General features: G+C 40.7%; 3 protein-coding genes across 4 annotated transcripts; 1 reads left to right on the plus strand and 2 right to left on the minus strand.

Moving 5' to 3' along the window:
* Positions 1 to 885: 885 nt before the first annotated feature.
* On the minus strand, positions 886 to 4,216 carry hbegfa (heparin-binding EGF-like growth factor a). Of its 2 annotated transcripts, XM_079672515.1 has the most exons (6): positions 3,954 to 4,216; positions 3,012 to 3,251; positions 2,720 to 2,918; positions 2,472 to 2,627; positions 2,236 to 2,322; positions 886 to 2,107 (listed from the first exon to the last, which is right to left on the minus strand). In XM_079672515.1, the coding sequence occupies exons 1-5, from the start codon at positions 3,994 to 3,996 to the stop codon at positions 2,250 to 2,252; spliced, it is 711 nt and encodes a 236-aa protein (XP_079528641.1). In that variant the 5' UTR covers positions 3,997 to 4,216; the 3' UTR covers positions 886 to 2,107; positions 2,236 to 2,249. The 2 variants fall into 2 exon arrangements, with proteins under 2 accessions (XP_079528641.1, XP_079528642.1); XM_079672516.1 differs by lacking the exon at positions 2,236 to 2,322.
* A 1,859-nt stretch (positions 4,217 to 6,075) lies between these two features.
* Positions 6,076 to 12,278, plus strand: rufy1 (RUN and FYVE domain containing 1). The gene is made up of 17 exons (XM_079670317.1): positions 6,076 to 6,429; positions 6,727 to 6,906; positions 7,009 to 7,126; positions 7,225 to 7,326; positions 7,484 to 7,607; positions 7,715 to 7,776; positions 7,920 to 8,055; positions 8,145 to 8,246; positions 8,333 to 8,449; positions 9,250 to 9,417; positions 9,504 to 9,601; positions 9,685 to 9,804; positions 10,092 to 10,221; positions 10,716 to 10,810; positions 10,900 to 10,948; positions 11,041 to 11,118; positions 11,473 to 12,278. The coding sequence occupies exons 1-17, from the start codon at positions 6,108 to 6,110 to the stop codon at positions 11,614 to 11,616; spliced, it is 2,145 nt and encodes a 714-aa protein (XP_079526443.1). The 5' UTR covers positions 6,076 to 6,107; the 3' UTR covers positions 11,617 to 12,278.
* Positions 12,279 to 12,280: 2 nt separating this feature from the next.
* On the minus strand, positions 12,281 to 18,008 carry hnrnph1 (heterogeneous nuclear ribonucleoprotein H1). Its single transcript, XM_079670318.1, has 11 exons — positions 17,853 to 18,008; positions 16,881 to 16,977; positions 16,630 to 16,785; positions 16,392 to 16,535; positions 15,336 to 15,474; positions 14,420 to 14,598; positions 14,157 to 14,269; positions 13,910 to 14,045; positions 13,721 to 13,804; positions 13,255 to 13,347; positions 12,281 to 13,065 (listed from the first exon to the last, which is right to left on the minus strand). Exons 2-11 carry the CDS (start codon positions 16,960 to 16,962, stop codon positions 12,953 to 12,955), a joined length of 1,239 nt encoding a protein of 412 aa, XP_079526444.1. The 5' UTR covers positions 16,963 to 16,977; positions 17,853 to 18,008; the 3' UTR covers positions 12,281 to 12,952.
* Between the last annotated feature and the right edge of the window lie 1,449 nt (positions 18,009 to 19,457).

A 19,457-nucleotide genomic window follows, 5' to 3' on the forward strand; every position in this document is an offset into this window, starting at 1 on the left:
ACTTCAAGGGGTGACTAACATTTGGCTGGGGCTCAGCCTTCCTTTGAATCCAGCTGGGTCTTTTGACTTTCCTTACCCACCATTAAATCTGTGTGAGGCATACATGACAGCATTGTTGCATCCTGCTAGTATTTGCCGTATGTGGTCTCTCTGAACTCCTTGGCATTCAGGGCTGGTTGATGTTTCAGATGTTATACTTGGTGGTGTGTCTTTGAAGCTGACATCTGTTGGCTGTGTGAGTAATGGCGTGTGGTGCTGTGGCACGATGTGTTGTGGCTCAATATCAGGTGTTCCCCGGCCTATATGCCGCACATCTGTTCCCCGTGGTTCGCTACGATCACACAGCGGTAAGAGAGTACTGACCACACTCAGTGGGATTGATCTGTCAGCGAGCCTCATGACGCTGTTGTCAACACATGAAACTGATGGTGTCTTCTTTTTAATTTGGTCCAAAGGACTCTGGGAAACACTAGAATTTAAAAGACCAGTACAATTGGAATGAAAATAGTGATCAAACATTGATATCCAGATATGTAACATAATAAACTAGAAAGGTGTGGTGACACCATTTCAAAACGACCTTTTGATCTCTGAACATAATAGTACTAATGGCCAGGATACAGGTGCCTCACGGCTCACACGTCAGGGACTGGGGAAATTAAAATATTATTTTTACTATAATTAAAGCTCCTAAATGGAGCAAAAGTCAGACCGGCCACTTTAAAATATCACGTTAATGTGTGGGCCTACTCAGGAAGTGAACTGAAGAGCAAATATAAACTTGACCTTACCCAACTAATCTGCAAGAAAAACATGTGTGACTCGTATTAATGCCAAGAACGCGTTGGTTTGATGCAATGCAGAGAAAACTACATGAGTCCAAAATTCTGATAATCCTTCTCTTTATTTTGTTCTGAAAAAAAATCACATAAATAAAAATCACTTCAAAACTGCAAGATTTGAAAGGGTGGAACACTTTGATTCACATTTTTCTTTCCTTGGCAGCTTAACATAGATCTGAGGGAGTTTCTCCTCAAATGATGGTAAGACAACATGACAACATATTTATACCAAATTCCTGTTACAGTGCATCTGATATTTGATTTTCTTTGAAAGGCTTTTTTTGCAATTCAGTCGCTAAGTGCAGTTTTTAATTTGCCTGTAATCAATATATGCCAGGGCAACGCATTGCCTTATTACATTAAGGCATACATCTAGGCCTAAGGTGGACTAAAGATCCTTAAACGTGTGGGCTGGAAAACCAGCCTATATACTATCACCGCTGATGTGCCTTTGAGCAACTTCTACGGCAGAGCTGCCTTGTTGCTGACTCATCCACCCAGTTTCACTTTGCAGTGTCCAGGTATAAATATGTGTAACTGTGTCAGGGTGAGCAGGGCTTTCCTTGCACTTAATGAAACTACCCTGACTAATTAAAAAAACAATTCTCTATTTAACGATCAATGTAATAATCACAGTGCAATTGATCATCTGAGTGAATTAAAGCCTTTATGAGATGATTATGCATCATATCTCTTTACTAAATATCTCAAAGAGCTTCTGCATTGTTTGCTTTTTGTTTCATAAATAAATATTGTCCAATAAGAAATATAAAAAAACAACTGTAACATCATTATTTTCAAAACGGTTGAAGGTGGTTAAAGTCTCTATAAATACAGTAAGTTTAAATAAATAAATTAAAATTATAAATATAACGTTGACTGTACACAAAAAGAAATGGACTTGTGCATGAAAATACAAAATGCTTTTGTTAAAAATCTTGCTCAGTTCAGTCTGAAGCGACCTCTTCTCACACAGTCACGAAGCAGCACAGAGTCAAGACACGTTCCTTCTTCTCGTTCCTTCGTGCTCACATCTCCAGTCCGTCCTCTGGGCCGTTAGTATTCCAGTTTCAGTTTGGGCCAGCGTCTTCTGAGGCCTTCAGGAATATGTTCCTCTGCCCATTGTTCATCTGAGTGTCTACATAGGGTCAAGGCAGACGACAACCTCAGTTCCCTTCTTCATGTACAATCCTTTTCCCTCTAGGACCTCCTTTCGCAGTTCACTTCTCCTTTTCTATTTTGAGGTAGAATTTCCACATCTTTGCCTAAAATGAAACAAAGAGAGAGACAATGAGTAAAACCTTATTTCATTCAGGCAACGAAAAAACTAAAAATGAAGATGTTCGTGTTAGTGTCAGTGTCAGTGTATGTCTCTATGTTCCTCACAACTCACCTGTCTTTGTCTCTTCAGTGGCTGGAAGCTAACCCTAGTTTGACCTTCTCCTCATTCTCTACATCATACGCTCCCCGCTTGTGAAACCTGTAATCCACAAAAGAAAAGGGGCTTGTTTAGACTATTTCCAGTGTCTAACCGTGGCAAGTATCAGCTAAGCTGCCTGAAAAACCCTTTATCTATGTGTGTATAGTGGCCAGTGTGTGTTTGCAAGTGAATCTTTGTGTTTTGCTTACCTGAGCAACAATAAGAGGCCTATGATGGTGAGGCACACAGATGACAGCACAACCGCCACAACCGCCAGAGCTGTGGTCCTGTTGTAGCCCTCCTGGGGCTTCTCCACGGGCAACGTGTAAAACTGACACCTTTCCCCAGAGTAACTCTGGTGGCACCTGCAGACAGGACAGAGAGGGAATCATTAATCATTTGGTTGGACTCTGAGTGTGGGAGGTGGTGTGTAGATGTCTGCAGAGCTGATACTTACACACAGGATGGGGCGCGGATGCTCCTATGGTACTGGCAGGTGCCGTGAATGCAGAAATCTTTATACTTCTTCAGGCAAGGATTCCTCTTCTTTCCCTTGCCTTTCCCCTTCCTTTTTCCCTTTCCTCTTCTTCTGTTTCCTTCTGGGTTTTCAGTCTCCAGGATGGCAAGCGGGTCTTTTGGTTTGCTTACCATTGCAACTAAACAGAAAACAGAAAACAAAAATATATTAATCTTTGTTGAGACTAAAGTAAAATTGTGTGATGAATTTGAGAAATGACAAACTCCCTTACCTCGTGGCAGTTCATCATAGTCCCCAGACATGCCATCTTCATACTCTTCTTCATCGTAATAATCTTCATAATCCTCCTCGTCGACTTGCTGACCATACTCCGCTGTAGTAGCACTCATGCTTCTGCTCTCCTCCTCCACCCTCCTGCCTCTGGTCGTGTCCAAGTTGATAACAGCTGTGTGCCGTTGCCGGTCGCTCTCATACCTGTCGACCGCAGCTCCACTGACCCCTCTGGACACCACTGTAGGAGAGAATAAAAGTGTTTAGAATGGTTAAATTTCATCTAAGTTTGGTTTGGCATAGTCCTAACACAAACTCTTCCCCTAGGGAACAATTAATGCACACAGGTTAGAGAGCCAAGGTGGGAGGAACTATGAGGGCAAGTTGAAACATGTTTTGAGCAAGGAAGCTCCAGGCAGGCTTTTTGGCTTTCATTGCAACCTTACTGATCCCTGTAAGGAAATGGACAAACTCTGATACAAAGTATGATCTTTAAGGGTTGTTAGGTATTTACTGCGTTGCTCAGCTGCACTTCGGAAAAGTGGGTCTTGAACTAATAAGCCAGGCCCTTCCTCTGTGGGACAATTTAAGGTCTTTGGAAGGGAAATGTAGTGGGAGGGCAAATAGAAGTTGGCATATCCCTGTGTCTCGTACGTACACACACATGAAATGCATTTACAGACAGTTAGCTAATGTCAGGCAAGAATATAAGTTAAAAATAAATGTATCCAGTTACATAAAGCATGCTCTAAAATAGAGAGATGACCCCACTAGCTCCCGAATAGCCTGGCATCATGAAAACCGGTTTACAGTTTACAAGACATACTAGAGAAGTGTTATAACAAGCAAGATGTCACACAGCTAGAAATGTGATATTAAACGGAATATGCAACTTAAAAGAAAGATACATTGTTATCCAAAAATGTGCGCACATGAAACTCACCCAAGGCGTGAACCAGCAAGAGCACAGCACTGAAAATCCTCATGATGTCAAAACGTCCCGGAAGTTTTATCAGGGAAAAAAATACGATGATGTACGAGTTGTATTCCTTTCTCTTGATCCGGCTCTAAATATTCCTTTCTTTTCGCTTTTTTTGGTTATTTTTTCGTTTGAATTAATTCCGCCTGTTTGCGAACACTTGGCGTTACTTGAGAGGGCTGGAGTGTCCCGGATGTTGCAGTGAGAGAGGCGCAGAGTGAAGGAGCACCCGGACAGAGGCTCCGTATTTATGGCCTGCTGCCTTAAGTTCACCACGCCTACAGAGGCTGAGCTTTACAGCAGGAGAGACTGCTGCTGTGACATGCAAGGCACAGGAATATACTGTACAAAGAGTGTTTTATTTTATAAAAATGTAACAACATAAGTGCTTTGATTCATGGATTATCAGGCTAAATGACTTTGGTGTGCAGTTACATTATGTAGGGCCAAATTAGAAAAAGTAGACTCTGATGGCTGCAGTGGTAAGCATTACTAAGGTATTAATTATTAAGGAGTTGTTTCTCGCCTTTGTAATGTAGGTTACATCCTTTCTAAGTTTCCATGGAGTGTGTTAGGAATTCATCAGGCCTATGTAGGCTACTATATTTTTTCTTAGTTTTACCTAGCCTACCTGAATAGCACTTGACTTACAACAGACTTGACAGACAGACAAAAAGTCAGACAGACAGGCATACATACAGACAGGTAGATAGACAGATAGTTATTAGATAAATAGATAGAGAGAGATAGAGAGATAGATAGAGAGGGAGAGAGAGAGAGATAGATAGATAAATAGATAGATAGATAGATAGACATACAGATATACACACACGCACACATAGATATTAAACTATTACAACTTTTGTTGGTGTTTAAATGTTACTACTTGACCTATATCCACCCATTCACTTTCAATCCGCATAAGGCTAGGGATGGATGTGTTGTTATTGAATCCAGATGAGGGCCCTAAGGCTACAAACACGTACACACGTACACACATAATGCTTTTTTCACACTGCACTCCAGGCTAAGAATATTCAGTGTGAAAGTGCAAAGTAGACCTCACAAACATTTAAAGTAAAAATAATTTGTGATATTTAAAAATGGTTGGCTGACACAACCAATAATAGCGTGCAGACCAACAATAATAGCTGTACGGTCCAAACTAGATTGGTGAATTTCTAAAGGCCTATAAATAAAGAGAGCACCTTAAAGATGAGAGCACCTCAAAGATCTTAAAGTAAAGATGTTCTTCAGGCGAAAAACTCACAGCTTGTCTGCGCCACCAGGTGCTGAAACTAGGAACTACATCACACCTGCTCTGAGTGTACAGAGGACTGCAGTGGTACTTGTCTCAATTCAGTCTCAAATGTCTCAATTTAATGTTACTAGAGTGAGATTTAACAAGTTGGGTGTATAGGGTTAGCATTATGATACCAATAGTGACATTACCGTGACCATTATAGACTATTTCAGAGACAATAATCAGACTATTTACTGTAAGATCAGACAAGGCAACACTGAAATACTTTTAATAAATATTGTTTAAAATGTACTCATGTTTTTAATATGTGTAAGATTATGTATTCACAAGTCTGGAACATAACATAATATTTTATAAAACAATGTAAAATAATGGATATACATTGTTTTCTATTTCTAAGGCCTACAGGAGAAACTGAGCTATTTGAGAGTAGTGTAACTGTTATATTGTCCAACACTTTTGGAATATAGTATAATTCATAGCCTCTATATTGTGTGCCAGTGTGATAGAATGCAAAATACCAGTACCCTAACACTGGAGCACCTAAATGGAATTTATCATTACTTTCATCATGTACACCTGTATTGTTCTACAGTGACTTATTAAGTGTCTTCTGTGGGTAGGGGGCTTTAGTGCTGGCTTTAAAGTGGGTCAAGACTTCAAGATTAACCTAGTTAAACTGTAGGATTTACAGGGCGGAATTTTTGTTATGTATAATCCAATGGGAGGCGGTAGTGCAAAATGAACTGACTCCTCAACCGCCAATAATACCAAAGAAGAAGAATAACGTTCTCACAGCGCGCCATTCTGCTGTGGTCACGTGATTACTCGGGGAAAGGGGAGGGGGGACAAACATGGCCGACGAGGCAGGGGAAGTAAACACAGCTGTTGAAGATGGCGAAGCAGAACAACAACTACATGAGTCAGAAGTTTCTGAAGCCGCACCCGACCTCGAGTCCGGCTGCAGCGAGGAGCCGGAGAGGCCGGAGAAGGCGTCTCCTGCGGCGGCAGAGAGCAGCTGGTCGGCTCCCATCCTGTCTATGGCTCGGAAGGCCACGGAGACGATTAGCAGCGGGGTAAGCTACGCTGCTGCCCCGAGAAACCCCTCTGCTGAGAGCGCCCCGACGGAGAGGAAGTCCGAAAATGACCTCAACAACACTTCAAAAAAACTTCCAGGTAAGCTGACACTACAACTAACTTTTGCACTCAAACTAACATTCATAAAACACGCAGGTATCAAGTTTATCTCACTTCCTCTTGTAAACTGATGGTCAGCTGTCAGGACACATGACTTCAGAAGCAAAACATCGATTTCAGGGGTTAATGAGCGTGGACAAGATAAAGCTGTTTCCCCTCTCACTACATCTAGTATTTATCCTGCAATTTAAGACATGCATGACATCTCCTCCTAGCCGGCATCTGTGTGACTGATCTTATTGCAATGCTTTTCCTTTTTCCTTGCATTCCTTACAGTTCTGCCCCCCAAAGACCCCATGGCTATTGAAAGATCCAACCTCCTCAGCATGATGAAGCTGAGCATCAAAGTATTAATTCAGTCCTCCTTGAGTTTGGGCAGGACGCTGGACTCGGATTACCCTCCTTTGCAGCAATTCTTTGTCGTGCTGGAACATTGCCTCAAACATGGGCTGAAAGGTGAGATGGTCCATCAGGCTGACCTTTGACAGGATTAGTTTTTAATGATTCCATATCAGTACCAGAGAAAGCATAAATGACTATTAGGATTTGTTTTTTCAGCTAAGAAATCCTTCATTGGTCAGAACAAGTCCATATGGGGACCTCTGGAACTTGTTGAGAAGTTGTGTCCGGAGTCTGTTAACATTGCCACAAGTGCCAGAGACCTGCCCGGCATTAAGTATGCTATTACAACTCTCCAGTATACCTACAATGTAAAAAATTACTAACAGTATTTTGATGATTGGTTGTTAAATGTTTACTTATTCTTCTTTTCAGGACCGGCTTGGGTAGAGGAAGGGCTTGGCTACATTTAGCGCTCATGCAGAAGACTGTAGCTGACTATATGAAAGCTTTGCTGGACCGCAAAGATCTCCTGAGGTTAGTAGCCTGACATTTTGTATGTTTATTATAACCGTTATTTAATGCTAGAATGCTAACATGTTTAAGGATTACGTTGGGGCATTTTCCACATTTTCCATGCATTCTTATCCTCTCATACGCTTCCTTTAATCCCTCCTTGTCTTTCTCCTTCTAGTGAGTTTTATGACTCTGGAGCAATGATGATGGAGGACGAGGGGGCTGTGATTGGGGGACTGCTGGTAGGCCTCAATGTAATTGACGCTAACCTCTGTATAAAAGGGGAGGATCTCGATTCTCAGGTGAGTGCTGACAGGTTTTATGGGCCTACACATCCCAGTCACACCTAATTTAATCTTTGAGAAAATGTAGGGTTAAACACAGTGATCTGTTTCTCTTTTCCTATTAGGTTGGAGTTATTGACTTTTCCCTTTATCTGAAAGACACTGCCAACAGTGAGACTCCAAAAGAGTGAGTTCATGCTTTCAGATGGATTTCATGATCATGTTTGAGCCCATTTATGATATTTTTTGTTGTTGTTTTAACCCCAGGAAGGATCAAAAGAGACCTAATGCATGTTCAAATCTTGAACAGTTTTATATTTTCCCTTTCAGCGATTCAAAGATGACAGCCATACTAGATCAGAAGCACTACATTGAGGAGTTGAATCGACACCTAAGTGGCACCGTCACTGACCTGCAGGCTAAGATGGACTCTATAGAGAAGACCAACAGCAAGCTTGTAATAGAGGTGTGAACTGTGTTAGAAGGCATTCCTATCCAATGTCTGGAGTGCGTAAGGTTGGTTTAACCACCATGCGTGTGTTTTCTTGTCCTCAGCTGACGGCAGCGACAGACCGAATCAACTCCCTGCGGGAGGAACAGGAACATCTGAGAAAGGAGAATGAGACAATCGTGCAGTCCAGTCAGAAAAAGGAAGAGGTCAGAATCCACCAGTCACTCACTAAACCTCACCTAACCTAAAAAAAACACCTATACTGTATGATGTTGATGTTTTGTTTTCCCAGGTCGCCCTCATGGACAGCCAGGTGGAGCTGGAGACATACAAACAGACCCGACAGGGCCTGGATGAGATGTACAATGTGGTTTGGACGCAGTACAAAGAGGAAAAGAGAATTCGCATGGTCAGAAATCAACTGTCTATAGCACAATAATATGTCATGCATATGGAAAATAAGTATTGATTATCAACAGTCATTACATAGTTCGACAGAATCCAGCAGTGTGAGCTATGTGTGAGTGTTGATGATCACATATTATTAATAATAATGCTTACCAGACATGGAGTGCCTTTCAAAAAGAAAGGAAAAATAGAAAGACAGTAAATGCTAAAAAAAACTTAACTGAAATAAAAAAAAATAGACAATGTAAAATAATGTAAATGAGAGAATTGCTAAAGAAAAACTATATAATCACTATAGGTTAAATTAAAGAAATTGTTTTATTTTTATTTATTTTATTATTAAGAAATTGTTTTCTGCTCTCTCTCTCAAGAATTCCAAGAGCCATCCGCATAGAATCAGCATTCAACAAAATGCAGCTAAAAAACTGATCATATCCTTGTGTTTATAATTGCGTAGTTATGTGTATTTAAAAACCCAGCAGCACAAGATCTGAGAGCTAGTGAAGAATTATAACACAACAAAAAGTGTGAAGATACTGGGAGTAAATAGAGTATAGCTCAAATATATGATATACTTGATCATATCAGGCTAACAGTACAGTCCTGAATAAGTTGACTTTTTTCAATTGACTGTTTTGGAAGAGAGAATTAAAGTAATAGCATATCTGTAATCTAGTTGAAAAAAGCATAAATGTGTTTTTCAGCATCTTGCATCTGAAACATCAGCAATCCTGCTGTTTTTACAGATTACACTCTAGAACTGAATGTAACTGATGCCTCTTGTATGTTGCTTGACATCAGGAGCTGGAGCGTGAGTTGGAGCTGCAGGTGGGCCTGAAGCAGGAGATAGAGGTGGCCATGAAGCTGCTGGAGAAGGACTCTCACCAGAAACAGGACACACTGGCAGCCCTGAGGCTCCAGCTCGACCAAGTGAAGACTCTTAACCTGCAGATGTTCCACAAAGCTCAGGTACACACACATGGATACACCTGTTCTTTCCCTCACATGGCCACTCAGATAGAACGCACATTAACACAACCTACGTGGCTTTTAAGGACTCTGAACGAGAGGCAGAAAAAAAGCATGCAGAGACTTCACAGCTTGAGCAGAAGATGGAGGAAATGGAGAAATCCATGCAGGAACTAGAGCAGAGGTATGTTTTGTGCTTGTCACATTTCCTTTAGGGATTTTCCTCTTAACTCATTTTCTTCTTCTTGTTATTTTTGTACCTCACAGATTAGAGAACTCAGAGCGAGAGCGCACACAGGGTGACCAGTCGGACAAAGATATGAAGGTGGACCTCGACGGGAAAGTGGATGCTTTGCAGAAACAACTGACTGACCTGGATTCGCTAAGGTTAACACACACAGTTTGAACAAAATAAGAATGATAGTGGAACAAGTCCACAAACTGCAAAACATTGAGGAGAAACGGCTGTCAGTTAACCTAATGCTCAAGATAAGATTTTAAACCTTGTACTAATATGGCTAACATTAGCTAATACTGGGCTTAGGAGCAGTTAAGAAGCTCTTCTTGGAGCTCACTTTTTGGATGATTTAGTAAAACCTATCTCCAAAATAGATTTTGGTTGGTACTTCCTGTTAATAAGTTAATAAGTCTCTCCATGTCTCCCCTGCTCTCAGGCTGGGTCTGGAAAATGAGCTGCGCACTGAGAGGGAGCAGAGACAGAGCCTGCAGAAATCTCTGCAGCGGGAACAAGACAACAGCATCGAGCTCCGCACACAGCTGCAGCAACTGCAGGGCCTGAACGCCGTAAGTGACACGCGCGCACGCACACGTTATCAGCATCAGTCAGCTGTAGAAGTGGATTCTTCTCTGGAATTGATGAAAACCTTATCACTTTACAGTTTATAATGTTCTTAAGTTCTATGTTCACCATGACATTTATAACTACGTCTGGCAAAGTTTGATTGGCATACATTAATTAAGTTCACAGGTCCACATTAAAGACTTTATAACATCACAAGTAGGGGGTAGAATAGAAAATGTTTGATCAGGGGAAAATCTCAATCAGAAAAGTTACTTTTAACTAAAGCTTTTAAAAGTACTTATAAATCTGAAATTAGAAATATTTCACAACTTTATTTATTTAATAAATCGATATTAGGGATGGAATTACAGTAATTACATTTGGTGAAACGTTTTATTTATAATTTGTTAATGTTTAGAGGATCAGGAATGATGGAAACACTGAATCCTCCTGTGCAGTGCTGTGTGTTAAGGTGTTGTTTTGTGTGACGGTGCAGGAGCTGCAGGATTTGAAGCACGAGAAGCAGCAGCTGCGGCAGACATGTGAGCAGCAGGAGCAGGCTCTGCAGGAGATGGGCCTGCATCTCAGCCAGTCAGTCCTTCTCATTCTATTACCCTCTCTTTTAACGTTAAATCACGTACCATTTCGTATACTGAGGTTTTTGTCATCTTTTATCAAAGATCTAAACTGAAGATGGAGGACTTCAAGGAGGTCAATAAAGCCCTGAAGGTAAAAAATAAAATAAAAAAGTGAATAATGGTGTACTTGTATAATTGAACAGAGAATCCTAACAAGTCATATCTTGTTTGTTCACTTCGAAGGGCCACGCCTGGCTGAAAGACGACGAGGCCACTCAGTGCAAGCACTGCGATAAGGAGTTCTCCATCGCACGCAGAAAGGTAGCCTCCTTTTTCATTTTATTTTCCACTAATGTTCATACAGCTTAAAATGGAGAAGTTTTAATACCACATTTAGGGGGCAATTCTACCCACAAGTTCTGATATCTGGATCTGCATGACATCAATTGGAGTTGCCTTTAGTTGATTCAAAAAAATATTTGATATTACCAATTATTGAGGACTTTGGAATTGGTCACAAAAATCATGAAATCCTTGCTCCCATGTCTTAGCATTTCCAGTCTTTCAATCGATTGATTTAGGACACTTGCATAACAATGAGTTTAATCTCTTTAAAGGATTTACTGTATTGATCCTCCCAGCAATGACATTGAGGTGTCCTTGTTTGTGTTGCAGCACCACTGTAGAAACTGTGGGGACATCTATTGTAACAACTGCTCCAGTAACGAGCTGGCCTTACCCTCGTACCCCCGGCCTGTGAGGGTGTGTGATGTGTGCCACGCCCTGCTGCTGCAGAGGAGCGTCTCCACAGCTTCCTGACAAAACATCTGAAGCTTCAACGTTTCTACAGCGGCTTTCTAACACTGCACATACTCAACCACTACGCTTTTTAAACAACTCGTTACAGAACATGTCATCAAATCTTTAGGGAAATGTGATTTGGGGTTTTTCATTTCCACTTTACCTGAAATTCAGGAGCTTTGGTTCAGCTATATGTAATTAGGGGCCACATTTTAACACTGACAGGATGAACTATAATACTTTAGAAATAATCTTGACTTGGCTTAAAGGTTGAACATTATATTTATGTGCTGAAGGTTACTTTGGGTTCTCCATAAACTCGCCATTTTAATTTGTCTAATTCTAAAATCAGATTTAGATTGTAACAACGTCCCAATACTGGTTGTTACTGTGGCTCATGTATGCGATTACATTTAACCAATATACTTCTTTGATATTGTTCCATCTTGTCATACATCCATTCTCATGTTTACAGCTCTGGCCCCACTGTACACATGCAAACTCATTATGTAAATGACTGTAGAATGTTAACAAAGCTAACTATTTTAGAATGTATTACAGAAAGGTTTTGTGGATTGTGTCGACTGCTACAAAGCCATTTTCTTAAATTAATTTGGGAATGTTGACCAAACGTTTTTTATCTAGCCATTTGATAAATGAATAAAAACTCATTTTGCAAAGCTTGTTTCAATTAGATATTCCAGACTAGTTTATTCACTTTGTGCACAGGAAATACAAATAGCATTCGAAAGCAGTAGAAACCTTCATGTCAACGATTTGAAATTCACTTGCCCCGACATATCCCTCATCCAGAAAACACGGCCCAACTTTCAGTCAAACCTTAAGGAAACATAACATGCTCAGACTGAAATTCAGATTGACATTTTTGACTGGGAATTAAAAAAGCTAAACACTATGAAGAAGGTGAAACAAGGTTCAAACATCAGAAGATAGACTTTTTTTGTTCATGCACTCAGCCATTGAAAGTAATGTTAACACCACCGGCGCAGGACGAGTTAACAATGGGGAACAGACAGGGTGTTGATGGTAATGGAAACACAAACGACACTTCATGGTAATGTAAAATTTAAAGCACGGTTTCTGTGATGTCTCAAAACTGATAAAGATAAACAACGCTTCTCTCTGACAGATGATCTAAATTCTTGCTGAAGATCATCCACTTAAAAAAAAGAAATACAAACCCTACCCCCCCCCTCCCCCTCCTAGATATTTTGAAAAAAAACCTCACCTGATCCTAAGTTAACTAGGTGAGACTTGCCTTTCCAGTCCTTCCAGCAAAATGCTGACTTAAAAAAACACGTCATATTAAGGAGGAACACAACAAACAAAAAAACTACATTCCCCATCCCCCACTGATTCCATTCATAGAGCCTCTGCTTCCTCCTCCTCCTCCTCCTCCTCCTCCACCGCCGCCGTAGTAACTGCTTCCCATTCCGCCCTGGTTACCTAACAAGAGAAATAGAATACACACTATAGGACCGAGGAGCTCCAGCAAGCAAACACATGTTGTTCTAAAGGGTTCACTGGGATGCAAATTAATACTTAAGTGCACTCAGTAAATGTGTTCGGGAACAGGAAAGGTTCTACGTCAGGTTGTATTTAGAAGAACCCCATTAGCACTCAGCTGACACTCACTGTAGTCACTGTAGCCGCCCATATTCCCCTGGCTGCTGTATCCACCAGAATACCCCGAGCTCAGCTGGCCCCCGCTGTATGACGACTGGTTCCCTGTTAAAGGACAGAAGGTGCCGGGGTCAGGAACACATCACCCAATTTGAATTATTCCAAATACCTGTTGTCTGCTGCTGCCTGAGTAAAGGGCCAAGCATCAAGCTTAACTGATTTTATGGCACCATGGGAAGTATTAACTTTTCCAACATGGTCCTTGATGTAATAAAACCAGACATAATCACACAAAATGTACAGAATTCCTAATACAATCAGTAACCAAACCAAGCACCCTACAAATAGAAAACAGGTATTAACTTCAAACCCTGACCTAGTATTTTCCTTTTCATCAAGGCAACAAGGACCTAGCGTAGGCATTTTTCTCCCAACCAACAGACGCCACTAGTCTCACAACCTCCATTACTGAACTCACCCATGCCGCCCATCATCTGGCTGCTGTAGGCGCCGTTACTGCCACCTGCTGTTGAGTTCAAGAACAGCTCGACATAGCGGTGTTCTGAGGGGCAGAGGGGAGTGAAACCATGAACATCAATTCAAATAATATGTTATCTCATTTATATGCACAGTTGAAGTGGTGAAAGTCCTTTCATTTGAAACTCACGCATGTTAGCTTTGTCTTTGGACATGGCTGCCACTGCATCCTCGTGTGTTGCAAACTCTACATCTGCCTCCCCGGTTACCCTGCCGTCTGGACCAATCTCAATGTGGACCCGCACTGGATTCAATGGCGAGAAAAACTAAAGACATAGAAAAACAAGGAAACTGTAAGATGCAACCTTTACATCCTCAATATGCACTGAATAAACTATTAGCTTTCTATATTATTTGCAGTAGTTCTTCCGACTTACATTGTAGATGTCCGTTTCTGAGGCTCTGTATGGAAGGCCCCTCATGTGGACACAGTGGCCTGTTGTGCTCTGGAAGGAAGAGCCGCCATCGCCATACCGTCCATCAGACACACCTGATGGCCATCGGAATAAACACAAGACTTTATGAGGACATTCATATCTTATTAATTATATTGTGCAGCGTCATGGCGATAGGCTGAGTGATTATCAACATGGGCTTATAATCACTAAATCTTATTATCTTCAGTCTTCTTGGCACCCACCTCCTCCATAACCTCCGCGACGAACTCTGTCATAGGATCCCCCTCGGCCCATCATGTTGTAGCCGCGACCACCAGAGGGCCGGTCATAGGGGCCGGGTCTCTGCATGCCCATGGGCTTCCGTTGGGGTTCGTAGTGGGTCCGCACCTCAGCGCGACTACTCTTGAAGATCTCAATGTACCTAGGAGCATAGAGATAGCACAATGAGCGCATGGGGAGTGGACCAGGCACAGCTGCATTTGCTCAATACTGATGAAACTGGGCTATGCAGATGCTGTCATGGTGTAGTCCATAGGTAGTAATATCTTTGAGTGCTTAATGCTAGTTGTTGAAACACAAAAAAAATTGAACTTATTAACAGAGTTGCAAAACTTAAGCTTTCCAAATGGTTAAGGGCCTAATTAACTGACACTTTCCTAATTGTAACATGAAGTCAAGTTTATATCTGATTCAATAGAGCGTCCTGTGTCCTTGCCATGACAGCCATTGTCCTGGTTTTAGAGGGACAGAGAGGGCTCCAGCCCTTCTGCAGCTCACTCTAATAAGCATTACCTGTGAAGGTGGCTCCAGATCCATGTGTACAGCGGCCCTCTGATTTTACCACCAGGAGACTCCTAACCATTCATTATCCTAGACTGATGTTTACTGTTGAGACACCATTTGTTCTCATAGTTAAGCATGTTCTCTAATTCACGATTCGTGTCATCCTTGTGAATGGTGCCCAAGCACTAACCTTCCCATTGAACATTGTGAATGTGTGGCATATTTGATTCCAACATGGCAATTTGTGTTATTTATTACAGATATGCTTAAATTAGCCAAGATTAATGTAGTGTACGTTTTGCATTTGGTTCAGATGTTGAGAGTGCACACCATAAGAAAAGCAACTTATCCAGCCAACCAACCAACCATCCCCACCTGTGCCCTATTCTTTCCTTGTGTTTCTTTAGAGCCTTTTCAGCTATATCCTGTGAAGCAAACTGCACGAAGGCCTCCCCCGTACTCCTCCCCTGGATGTCCACCGGCAATGTTATCCCATTTGGCACGATTTCCAACCCTTCAACCCAAGGACAGCAGGGGACATATTAAATCACATGCCCAATCACAGAGAGAAGATTCTCTAAAGAGAGATAGAAAACTTATGGAAAACTCTATACATCATCACACATACCAGGTCAGTATTTATTTTAACAATGACTGGCCATATAAATGATTTTTATTTATTGTACGTTGGGGAGAAATGAGAGGATAGAGGAAGAATATGGAAAAGGGCACTGTGTAGGACATCGGGCTAGTATTGGTGTGTTGATGAAGAGAGAGAAAGAACCTGGTTGGTGATAAGGGTTAAAATGACTTCTTGTGCATTTAGAATCAATGCAACACTCGCTGTACAGTTCATTTAAGAAAATGCATCAAATAGGTTGTGAGTAAATTAAACAATAAATGGTTAGGTAAGAGACCGTCTAATCAGTGAGTGAGACCCATTCCATCATTAGTAAATTACCAGTAGAAACAGATAACATTTAAACCAAATATTAAAAACAGAGATATTAAAACTATGCCGTTTTGAAATATCAGAACCGATAAAGAGAAAATAGCGATGAAATGGGCTGAACATGGATATGATGGGCAAGGATGGGAAGGGGGTGTTTTGCGTTACAGATTCCTGCCCTTGAACTAAACAAAGTATTTAAATAGTTGTTTCAATTCAAGTGTAACCAGTTTCCTTTTATGGCATCATTTCCTCACTGATCACAAATCCAAAAACATGTTATTTTACTACTCTATGTCAAAAAATAAAGAAGGTTACAATCATTTTCCAGTGGCATATTGACATCTTTGTAAAATCAGATGCAAGAATTGGTTAAGGGTCCACAGGAGAAAGGAAACAAGAAAAGGAAGAAGAAAAACGAACATAACCAACATACATTAAAGCAGTTTTACCATTAACCACTGAGCATGACGCATCCTTACCTGAAAAAAACTGAACAATCTCCTCCTTGCTGCAACCAAAGGGAAGGCCTCGGAGCCGGACGAGCCCATCTCCTGCTGTTTCTGGACAGTTTGGACCCGTGTGCTTCATGACCCAGTCCATCTCGACATTGTTGGATTTAAAAACTGTATCACAGGACACATAACCATTAGCGATCACAGCAAAAAAAGTTGAGACAACTCACAGAAGGAGTCGCAATCTAAAAGCAAGTTTGCACACCTTCTACATATCTGTGGCCCATAGTTTCTCTGTCCTTTTTCACAGCAATCTTCAAGTCCTCCTCTGTTTCCATCTCCACAAAGGCCTCTCCACTGGGACGCCCCTCTCTTGTGTAGGTGAAATGGATGGCAGTTCCACTGCTGATGATTTTGCTCTCTGTATAGGGAATTTGTTCCATTGAGTCACTTCGTATAATAAATATTATATCTCTAGGTATTTAAATGACATAACAATAATATATAGATAACTACCTGAGAAAAACCTCTGTACTTCATCCACTGAGCAGGACCATGGGAGACCCCTGATGCGCACGACATATCCCTCATCAGCCATGACTGTTGAAGATACCTGAGGGGGAAACACATAGTATTAAGTATGATGGGGATACGGATAAAATCTTCTGTTGAGGTGTTTATTCAACAACCTAGTTTTCCATTAGTGTCTCAGTAAATCACAAGAACACCGTACTTATCATCAGATAGGGGAATTTAGTGCAATTTTTCTTATTTCTTAAACGCCTGCAGGTCTACCGTATCGGTACAATTGTGTATAACATGCTTGAACTAACGTTTTCTGTCTAAACTAAATTGCTATACATCTTAAAGACGTTAAATGTGAATAAGTTGGCAGCGCCATCTTGAGACCGTTTGATATTGCTAACGGGTATCGTTATGAACCAAATCAATAAAATCACAATGTTGTGGTTTTTCAATGTTACAAAGAATGTTGTTGCCTAAAAAAAACAAATAGCGTGCCTTTGTTACAATTGCTTTACTACCAGCTCATCGTCGGTTAGACTTTTCATTTAAACCGCGAACCCGGGTCGTTGCCAGCTAACGTGAGCTAACGTGAGCTAACAACAATGTGTGGCTAAATAACTTTTACTCGACAACAATTCTGATGTTGATGGGTTTCGATAAATGTTAAAGAGTACACAGACGTCCAATAATTAATTAGTCATTTAGGATTTCATTCATTTTTGATAAGAGTGCGTGGCCCTCAGCACGCTTACTACCGCACCCGGACCACAAGAACAAAAGCGGCCCTCTCACCCGGCGCCATGTTATTAGCGTTAGCAGTTAGCTAGCTCAAACGAAAGCTTTCACTTACTAACGGCATTATATTATAATCTCATATACACAATGGTAGCTATGTGGTGCAATCTTAAGTTTATAAAGTAAGCATGTGTTTAAGTCAATGAATAGTTGCATGAATCAATTTACCTGATAGTAGAGTAGATGCAACACGCCGGAGTATGTATGACCACTTGACCAGACCTGCGTGATGCAGCTGAAACCTTGAGGTGGGTTGCCAGAACTCCCCAACTACCCCCTTTTCATAGCCTTCCTAACGACGCACTTCACTAAAACTCTCCTCTGTTCCAAACTGCAACACAGTCACGTCATTCAACTAGGGCAGCGCGATTTGTAAAAACAAGAACACAAAAGGGGCAATCATTTTTTACTCATATTTATATTGCGATATGATTCAGGATATTGAAGGGGTTGATCATTTTGCACCAAAATTCTCATTATTATAAAAAATACATGTTAAAATCCTTTTAGTATTATTTATTTATTATGTATTGTTTTGTTAAGTTTGTAGTAAATGATTTGTATGCCGGGATATCACTGGTGCTTCACAAGACTTTGTTCAAAATGGTCCATCAAACATTTTTTCAGCATTCATCAATATTGCGCATCCTCTGATTTGAAAATGACATAATGCATATTGCGATTTCGATTGAAAATGATTCATCGTGCAGCCCTAAATTACCATCAAACCTTCAAAAAACGATTGGGTTAATTACTTGTATCTTGCTTTGTCTTGTAATGTGTCAAATTTCAACAATAATTTGTGTTTTATAAATGTCCTATAATATGTTTGGGTTTGAATCTAATAATTGACAAACAAGTACGGGTTTTATACAAACCTGGCAACCGTATCTGAATAGGAGGCGTCCACGCCCAAACGTTGTGACGTAGCTGCCCAAGGCCCTGTGCGGGCCGGGTGCATCTCCTGGCCTTCTTATCCAACTTTACAGTTGTCAGTAACTTGGGATGCTTTCGGCTTTTTCAACATAAAACAACAACACTCAAACCCACTCAAAAAGACCACTAGACAATCTAGATTTTGAAGGTTTTTTTTGGATGATGATGCAAATGTATAAGCTTATCATGACCTTATTCAGCCTTGGTCAATTGGTTTTGGTAACAAATGGGACCAGAACATTTGGACAAGAAAAGTGAACAAGCAGCACTCACAATGTAAACAACAAGCTTCTCCAAGCTGTTGGTGTGATGGCAGCCCAAAACTAACAAACGTAGCAATAGGTCAAACAGAGATTTCCCTTGTTGGATTGATGCAAAAGATGTTTTAGTTCCTTCCGAAACTTCAGAAGTGCCCTTGAAGTGGCAGTGGCATGAAAAAATAAAAACGGTCGCCTCTAAACTCTAATGTGTCTAAAATAATCTAATCAAGTATAATTTTGAATTACTTGTATTTTACTTAAATATTCAATATGTTTTTTCTGCTTTTTATATCTACTCCTAAAACACGTATATTTAGAGGGAAATGTTGCACATTTTACCCTTGTTAAACGTAATTTAGTCTTTTAATATGATCCATTCATGTATATCAAACTTAGCTAGAGTAGCTGGAATTGCCACTGCCTGGATCATTTGCAAAATTAAAATACTGCTTGGTTCATATTATTTGACAAGAATTCAAACAAAAAAGTGAAATTTACCTGTTTTATTATTTCCATCCTCTCCTAAACTGATACATACATATGATATAATAAAACAACATATAAAGAGCAAAGGCTT

This window comes from Notothenia rossii (genome assembly GCF_949606895.1).
Source record: "Notothenia rossii genome assembly, chromosome: 3".
NCBI lineage: Eukaryota > Metazoa > Chordata > Actinopteri > Perciformes > Nototheniidae > Notothenia > Notothenia rossii.